At 39.1% G+C, this 9,578-nt stretch overlaps 1 protein-coding gene across 1 annotated transcript; it reads right to left on the reverse strand.

Annotated features, from left to right (window-relative positions):
• Positions 1-853: 853 nt before the first annotated feature.
• On the reverse strand, positions 854-7,792 carry alkal1 (ALK and LTK ligand 1; the record flags this gene model as incomplete). The annotated part of the gene is made up of 4 exons (XM_080032580.1): positions 854-918; positions 3,224-3,304; positions 3,975-4,028; positions 7,522-7,792. 4 exons carry the CDS (start codon positions 7,790-7,792, stop codon positions 854-856), a joined length of 471 nt encoding a protein of 156 aa, XP_079888706.1.
• Positions 7,793-9,578: the final 1,786 nt, after the last annotated feature.

The raw sequence follows: 9,578 nt of genomic DNA on the forward strand, positions 1-9,578 counted from the left end.
ATATACGTTTGTCATATTTCTCAGAACAGTGCAGAAAGGATCTTATTATCTCATTCACTTGAGAAACTGAATACCCAATGATGTGTCAGCCTCTTCATTTGTATAATCCCCAGAAGTCGTCTACCACGAAAACACTTGTGTGGATGAACTCTCGCAGCAATCATGTACTTAATTGCGATCACTGGGAGCACATGCTTTTAGTTTTACCCAGGTTGGATTTAGGACATGAAGACATTGAACACATCAGACCTGCTGTCATAAAAGATCACCTTAACAAAAGGACGACTATGACTATGGCCAAGATGTCTCTGGTGACGATATTCTGAGTCCCGCTTTTGTCTTGAGAATAGCTACAGGTTGAGTGTGTTTAAAATGAGTGTAGGAAGTACATGCTTCTGGCAAAAAAAAATTGGATTTATAAGATCTGTTCATGTCCATCCGGTTATCTTACTTTCCACTCAGACTGTGCATTTCTTATTAATATTTTTTTGTTTTAAATCCATCTACAGATACAGTATGTATAACGTTTATAAAAGTTGATGGGAGTATTGCTTTTCTCTAAAATACATAAGCACCCTTGACCTTTTTAAATATTTAAAACCCTGATTTAAAACCCTGGTACGGTGCTGCCAAGAGAACAAGAGTTTGCACAAATATATACTGCTTTTTTTGAGGGGGTGTGAAATAGAAAACATAATATAAACAACGAAATACAAACTACATGAATAACTGAGTGGGACATCATTACTTCGACACATTGGAAGATGTTGACTAGGAATCAAAGAAAGTATGTGTGGACAGCAGACTGAGCCCCGCCCAAGGTGAGAAAAACAGTCATACTCACTTGCAGTATCTACGATTGCATGCAGAGTGGACTCATTGCTAATCGTGTTAGCAATCTTGCACACCTTTTGTAATCTGCAAAAGCAAAATGCAAAAAAATTCATTAGGTGGAAGAAGTGATTTTTAAAAGGTGTTGCAATATTCAAATTCCTGACTGAGCAACAAACATTACAATGTTCCTTTAACGGAGCATCTCTATGTGAAAGTACACAATCGCTCATGTTCCCAAGATTTAAAATCATCATCAGTAAAATTAGCATTGGAAATTAATAATAAGTATAGCAGTAAACAATACTCTGCTTCATCTAAATCGACAGTCAGATAAATGAAGCTGGATGGTGGCCAATTTGCCATCTGTATTTTTCCTCTGTATATCACAACAGGTCATTTATTTGTTGTTTTATGTCAGACTTGATGCTCACATGATGCCTTACAGATGCAAAAAGCAGAAACAAATTTAGTCTGTGCACAATAAAGTGTAGCTAAACAGATATCCATTTGTGTCATGGGGCATCGTCTGCAGTCATTCTTCATAGTCTGCTTGACGCCATCTTCTTCACTCCCAAACATGAAAATCCCAGAGGGAAGAATTGATCCTTCAATTTGCAAATCGTGGTTAACTCTACTTAGCTGCTGCTACAGTATATTAGCAGTTCCCAAGGATCTACAAGGGGTCACATGATAAATCTTAGTGCTAAACAAATTATGTTTATTTTTCTAATCTTACCTTTATTTTATTTGTTAAATATTGGAAAGTTTTTCATCTTCAAGGTTTTAAAAAATATTAAAAGTAAACGATCTGAAAAGGGAACATCACTCTTGAACTGCTTGCAAATCACAGAAATATGCAACCCGTAACAAGCCCATGAGGTCACAAATAGACCTTTGCCAAAACGATAAACTCCTCTGTACATCATTTTGTCATATCCATTTACCAGTTTTTCAAATCCATTAAACCAGCCATGTTAACATTCATTAGAATTTGTACACATAAAGTAAAGAGCATTAATCTGCAACTCAAAATGCTTTCCCATTATTGAATGGTATCTTAAATCCTCTAAAACAATGATTTCTCCCTACCCTTAGGGGTACATGCAACAATGAAAGTTTAAGTTTAGGAGAACACTACACAGCTTCATCAGGATTGTGGGTGTGATTTTGATCTGATTTAGTTAAGGGTGGCAAACAGCCAACCAACTGTTATTTGCACTTGGTGAACAGCAGTATGACATAAAGTCACCCAAAAAACCCAGCGCAAACAGAACCCCTTTAATTGAAACAACAAAACTTGTTCCAACTCTTGCAAATATTTTGTTCATGGGAGAATAAATCACGCACAGCAAGCTAGGCTGATTGAAAACATAGATTTTCAGGGCCACAGCATATAGGGGAGAACGGGGTAATTTGTCACACGGGTTGGTTGTCACAATCGTTATATCTCGGAACCAGAAGGTGCTGTCTGTGATATTTTGGTATATAAATATCCAGAATTGGGATCAGAGGTCACCTACATAGTCTTCCTTGGAGTTAGACTGCTGAATTTGAGGTGAGACGACTCTTTGTGTTTTTCATGTCAAATTGAAAATATTTAGCTCCTCTGTATTTTTCTTCTAGGCTTTTACACAATGGGTTTATAACAAAACACTTGTTACCCATACAAAGTGTGAAGGGTAAACTATAGTTTAGATTGTGGTTAGAAAGCTAATTAGTTGTCAGATGGTTGTTGGCCTTGATGCTAGCAAGAAATTCAAGTTGGGGTTGGTCGTCACATTTTTTGGGGGGTTGGTTGTCACATGTTATCTCAAGGCTGCAGCCAGAAAAGGAACCCAATAACGAAATAAATTGTCAAGCTGTATCCTCACTGACACCCCAGAGAAGGAAAGAATAGAGCAGGAAAAGGCAGCTAGCATGCAAAAGAAAAAAGGGCAACAAAATCAAAACAACCCAGTGCATCCCAAACTAGACCAGCTGCCAAGGCTACAGTAAGTTATGTAGGCCTATTTGTCAACTTGACAATGCAATTAAACTTTCAAATTTAGTTCTACTTTCTTGCCTTCTTTTTAAGATTATTCCCATTAAGATAACATTGTGACAAACAACCCCATAGTGTTTGACAACCGACCCCTTGATGGGCTTGGTTGTCACAATGTGTAAGGGTGTCTTTGATGATTAATTTCTTCTTTATTACAATAAGATGAAAAAGTGAGGGGTACACATTTCAAGCCAACACCTTAAGCTTCAATTTAATGTAGGAATGACTATTGAAAGATGTTTAGGTGATAAGCAATTCCCACTAGAGTAAAAAGTGTGCCTACAGCATGAGCACATTTAACCCTTTGCAAAAAAAGAGAAGAAAATGTGAGGAAAAGGGCATACGTACATGCTGGTCTTGAACAATCCCTTGTGTTGTGATAAAGTCTATGGAAGTGTGTTCTGCACTCCGACGAGAACTTGACTGGTCCTGCTTAATGGAAAATGTCTTATCAGGCAAAGTGCAAGAGATTTCAAAGGGCATTAATGTTTTTTCTTTCTTTATATATGCTAGTACACCATGCCCAGAGTGAATGTGTTGGTAATCAACAGAAACAAAAGAGACAAATCACAAAGTGAAAGTGAACAGCGCACTGGCATGGTTGAGGAGTCAGGGTTAGACTGGATTTGACAGAGGAATTGAGTCTTCAGTTATAATCACCTCTAAGTGATTTTGAAACAAACATTTAAACTTCCAGATTTTCACACCAATAATGAAGTCTACTCACAGGTCCTGAGACAAATAATCAGCTTAACCTTGCAATGCTTTCAACTTAATTCTGCCGGCTTCACACCATGTGCTATTTCTCTGCACCGTTGACCTACAGCTAAGCCAGGCAACCCTCTTCTGACCCACAGCAGTGGAACTGTTCACACAGCTTTCTTTGAGAAAAGCATTATGTTGGCTTACAGGAATGAAAACGATGTACTCAAATGGGCAAATATATTTCCAGACGGAATTTGCATGGGAAAAGTGCAAACTATGCGCTAAAAAGATGTTGCCAGATAAAACAGTGTTGCAGTGTTTGCAGAACAGTGAAATGCAACTAGGGCTGAAACTTTGCACTGCATGATGTCGACTTTGATGGCAATGTTCTTACCTGTGAAATGCTTAATGAATTTTCCTTTCATGTTTACATCTCTGGGAACAATTTCTGGAAAAGAAAATCAAGGTTAGCTTGTCATATACAACAACTGTTGATGATGATTATGACTGTCATTGTCAACATCTACCGACACTACGTTTATAATTGTGATGCAGGAAATATATCAGTCCTTCCTTTTAAGGTAATATATAGTAGGGGAGAGTGGGGTGAGTTGTGCCAGGGGGAAGCAGTGCCACCCCTTGTTTCTAGAAAACCATAGAAGAAATTGGTCATGTGGTCATTGTTGAAAAGCCATCCATTTGACTCATCCTGCAAAGAAGGGAGACACATGGAATGAGATGTAAGCAGAATCGGCTGAAAAGAAGCCCGACGACATCTACGACGGCCGACGTCACCGAATTTGTGTCCCCGCCCCTTCCAGACTCTCCGACCATGTTCGATGGCCGATTATCGGGCCGGTGTGTCCCGGCATTAAGGTACTTTTTTTTTTTTTTTCAAAGTAAAATTTCCATGATCAAAGTATTTTGATTTATGTGTCTGAACAATTATAGACAAGTTTGAAAACATTTGACACATGTTTTAGTGCTTTAGTATGCTACACTATGAGTCTATACAATTAGCACAATGTTAGCCCTAAACTGCTGCATTGTTTCCAAAATGCTGGGATTGTGGTGATTTATGCCCAAGGGCCTGGGGTGAGTTGTGTCAGTGTATACTCTGGTCAAAAAAAAAGAATGCGATTGTCTACAGTATCTCAGTAGAGACTGACATCTCCATTCCACATAACAACACCACTCATGAGAGTTCAGATGGCCAGAATGATGATGATGATGGTCTTTGTGAGCTTTGCAGGAAAACCACCTAGACCTGCTAGGCCTTGTTTAAGAAAATTGACCTTCAAACTTTGTAAAATATTTACTTAATTTTCTTTACATTTTCTAATGGATTTGGCTTGCTTTTATATAGCATTACAGTTTATGTGATATACGTATTTCAATGGCACAATTTACCCCAACGTATTCTCTCTTAAGGCACAACTTACCCCGTACTGGGGGCAAGTTGTGCCACAAGACCACTTTTTTCCGAAAGCTATATTTCTTAAACAGATTATTTTAGATACAAAGTTATTGTTTCCAGGGATGCACTACATCCTGAAATATACGCACATATTTTAGTCGGAGACGTTACTGTCAAGTCCTCACTTTAAAGTCACTAAAAGTAAAAAACTCCACCCACTCTACCCTGGAGTTCAACATGGGGCTGAACAATTATTATTCATGATTATTATAATTAATTAATTCCATATTCGATTAATTTTCTTCTAAATAGATATTATTCATGGTAAAACCTCTCCATCAGAGGGGCAAAATGTAGTATTTCTGTGATGACACATTCATTTCTACGGAGATCTGGTGTCAGTGGGTGCATTTCATAAGCTCCAGACAAGGGTTGGGGCAACACGTATCCCCACAACGTCGATGCAGGCAACACATGGAGGTGTCCGATTATAACACATTAGCTAACGGGCTGAAGAGATTATTGAATTGGAGTTTAATGCTTATCAGAATAAGTCCATGCCAGTAGATGGGCTGAAATAACGTTAGCCACCAGATCCAGGAACATGTAATGGTATAGCTGCAAGTGACTGAAGGGAGGAGGATGAAATACAGTAAATGGCCACTATGATAGCCAGCATAGGAAATAATTTTTAATAAATTTTAAGTCTATATACATAAAAAAGTCTAAACAAACCGCCCTATCAACGCTGATTAAAACTGATACATACACCTTTGTATTTTACTAAGCTAAAAAGGGGGTTGGACACCCAAGGGCCAACAGTGCTCTCAAGCCAAAACCCAGATGTGAGTAGTGAAAATGACAGCGTGGATTACACAAAGTCAGCTGATGTGGTTTGCACTATGCTTCTGGCACGCATTTCCTGGGTACTAACAAATTCACATCAGCAAGAATAAACCCAAAAAGTCTAGAGCTGCCTTAAGCTTATTTCTTGTGCAAAACATCTGAAAAGAGAGACTGTAAACCGATAGAACCAGTAAATGTGTTCCCTTATATTACTTCTGTTCTGCCTAATAATAGTTGTCATTCTGATTACACAGCCATGGCTTCTGAGGAACGCACAGAGTTAACTACAGATTGAGCACAACACTGTGGGTTTATGTCTGTTTCTACTACCTCCTCGTTGCGTTCAAAACATCTATCCTTCCGTGACCATAGATCTTTGGTAGTGTCACATGCACCAGTTGCTAGTATGCTGCTTCTAATATCCTCAAAAAGATAAATTCCATCCAGCCAGTGGCCTGAGAGAGGTACTTTTCCCATTGCATAAGCTGGGGCCACGACTTTGAGCTTCACGATGCCTGTTCAACATCTCTTAAACATGATCTAATTGATAGTGACGGGAATCTGAAATTACAGATAAACACATTACGTTCACTCTGCACTTAATAAACTCCAAACAGAACTTCCAATGCAGCACAGTCAGGGGCGTCACTCCAACTCTCAACTTGATCTGTTTTTTTGCAATAAAAACAGTTACTGAACATAAACTGTTTTCCTGGGGACTTTGGGACATCTTCCGTCTTGGATAATGGATGACGAAGAGAGATGCATTGAAGATTTCTTTAAAATGGCTTAATCCAAGTCTAGACATAACGCTTTATTTAAGTTAATGAAGGCAGAGCTGCACCAAGCATCAGATGCAGCTCAACCTCTGTTTGCTTCAGGAGAAATTAAAAAGGCTCAACTAGTGAGAACAATGTTGAAGGTCAATTTCTTTAGTTAAGATTAAAAAGCTAAAATCAAAAACAAAAAAAAATGTGATGTCTCATACAGTTTCCTCGTTCCGTAGTTACAGTCAAACAACTTGTGTTTTACAGTGACTTCATTATTAATTTCAGTGATGTGACACAAAAAAATTGCCAATCTTGTTCCTCTGCTCTAACCGATATGCCTGATTGGAGATTCCTTCTGGGACGTCATAGAACGCCTGTGTGTGTGTGTGTGTGTGTGTGTGTGTGTTTGTGTGTGTGTGTGAGTGCCTACAGGGTCGCCATCATTCACGTCTAAGATTCGTATGATGAATCATCCTGAGTGTGTCATGCTTGACGATGCTCCTCCTACATGAATCTATAGCCCCTATCCACTTCTTCATCCTTCAGTCAATCACAGTTTGGGTGAGGAAGCTGTGTATGTCCGAGATATGTGGGGAAAAGGGAACTCTTACAAATAAGAATGCTAAGTGACATATTTTTCCTACAAGCTTGAAGCACATTGGACTTTTGATGACAGACATATATGGATTTTGAAGGTAATCTTTTAAGCATATGAACAGGCAAACCTATGTCTCTATTCCATATATATTTAATTAACGTGCAATCCCAGGTTGCACTCAGCCAGACTAGATATACGTCTCTTAAATAAGGTATATAGCACAGGCACAACCAATGACAGCTGTCTCCCACGGTAATATGGGGATTATGCTTTCATCAACAAGACCTAAAAATAAATCTTATCAGCTTACCTATGAGTCTACTGTTATCCAGCCTAGAAACATAGAAAGGCTTTTCACGGGAGGAGAACTTCATGTCTTGGGCTGAAGTGAAGAGCCCACTGCTACAGAGCCTGGTGACGGGTTTGTTCCGCTGCTGACTGTCTCTGATAACCTGTAAGATTAGATCCAACAGGGTCCTTCTTTCTTTCTGATTGACATCTTTGCTGTCCATACAGTGGCCCGAGGTGATGAGCAGAAAGAAGATAGTCAACAGTATGTGCCATTTCCTCTCCACCTGCATGACTTCACTGTCTAAAAACACAAAAGCAAATAAGTTTTGTTACACAGGAGTTAAATGATTTTGTATTTAGTCTATTCAACTTGTATTGTTATTCTTACAACCACAAAAGGTAGCTGCACACTTTGCATCATGCTTTACCCCAACAGATGTATTGCTTGCGATTTGAGATCCTTCAAATTCCCCAAATTACAAAAAAAAGTAGTCTATGCCAGAGGTAACATTCATTGCCTCCAACAGTGGAATAAAACGGTCTGGTGCAATCCACTTTACGTTGAAGGCACATTTTCTCTAGATAAATACAAGGTTAAAACAAATGTAGTCAATCTAACTTTAAACTTACTAGTTAAGAAGTTAAAGATGCCTATGCCCGGAGAGTGGACACACTTGTCTTCAGCAAAATTCTTCCAGGCGTTGTCTGTGGTCCCGAGAAGAGAGAGAGAGAGAACAGCCTGTAGATTGCGCTCACCACCGTCTTTCTCGAAATAATGCGTCCCTATTTATACCAGGAGCCACCTTCTTGAAGGTAATACAATCGATTTCGAGTGGGTGGTGAATCAGTGTTGACATTTTTGCTGCAATTTTTCCAGTGTCATTCGCTCAATTTGGCACGCGCCCCTCCTTTACGCACCAAATCATCAAGGAAGTTTTAGGTTTTACAGGACTATTCAACCTGAAAAAAAGTACTCTTTCCAGGCAGAGTATTTATGTCTAAAAAAGAGACCCATTGACATTTCCATTGAATAAATAAACAATAAAAAAGCGTGGCGCGAAAGCGCGCAGGAAAGCAGTATAGTTTTCCAATGAACCAACTAGGTTATGTTGGATGAAGAGAAGAGAGCATTCTGTGGGCCTATAATCTATAGGCTGACCTGTCAGCGTGTCGGTGTTTTTTTTAACCGATGTCCAAGTCTTGTGACCGTCTAGTGCTAGAATGTTCCTCCAGGAGCCGCCACCAGACCAATTTCCATCCATTCTGCTACTTTTAAGATGTAGCCTATTAAATTGGAGAGAACCACCTTTTTAAAATACATTGGAAAAGAATTCCCAAAAAGTAAGTGGGCTTGCACACCTGTCGGAATTAGCCTACCACATTAATTGTGAGCGAAATTAAAACGAATTAGGCTAAATAGCCTAATACACAGATTGGTTAATTTCGACACTTTCTTTTAGTGTGGATTCACTGGCAAAGGAAGCAACACTGCATTTGCAATTTGCATGCACCTTGTTTTATTATGTAGAATAGGCTAGGCTACACGAAATAGCCTAAATGCATCTTTTTCAACCAGACTGTGAATCAAATGAAGGACGTCACCTAGTGGCGTCTCACCTGTTGCGCATATTTTCTAGTGATTGCTATCGAAACTAAGTAGAGAAAAACGATTTAGGCTATAGAGATTAAATACAAATATTTCATGTCGAGTAGGCTACGTTTACATAAACACACAAAGTCAGTTTACGCTAGGATTTCCACTGATTAGCACACGGCGAGTTACTTCCGGATTGACTGTTACTATGGAGACGGCCTAAGCACCGTGTCAACTTGGCAAAGTTGAGCCCATGTTTTGATGCACTGTTGCTGGTATTAGTTAATTTTTGTACTCTTTATCTTGTTTGTTTATTTCATAAGAAACGCGGATAGCGCTCTTTCTGTATCTGGAGGCACAGACATGTCGCAAAGGTAAACTTCTCAACAGCCAGCGCTAACGTAGTTTTACATCTGCTTGTCAATTTAACGTGAGCTAGCTAGCTGGTTTCTTGTGCAAAAAAAAACAAAACACACTTAGAA

This window comes from Ammodytes marinus (genome assembly GCF_949987685.1).
Source record: "Ammodytes marinus genome assembly, chromosome: 8".
NCBI classification, from domain to species: Eukaryota; Metazoa; Chordata; class Actinopteri; order Uranoscopiformes; family Ammodytidae; genus Ammodytes; species Ammodytes marinus.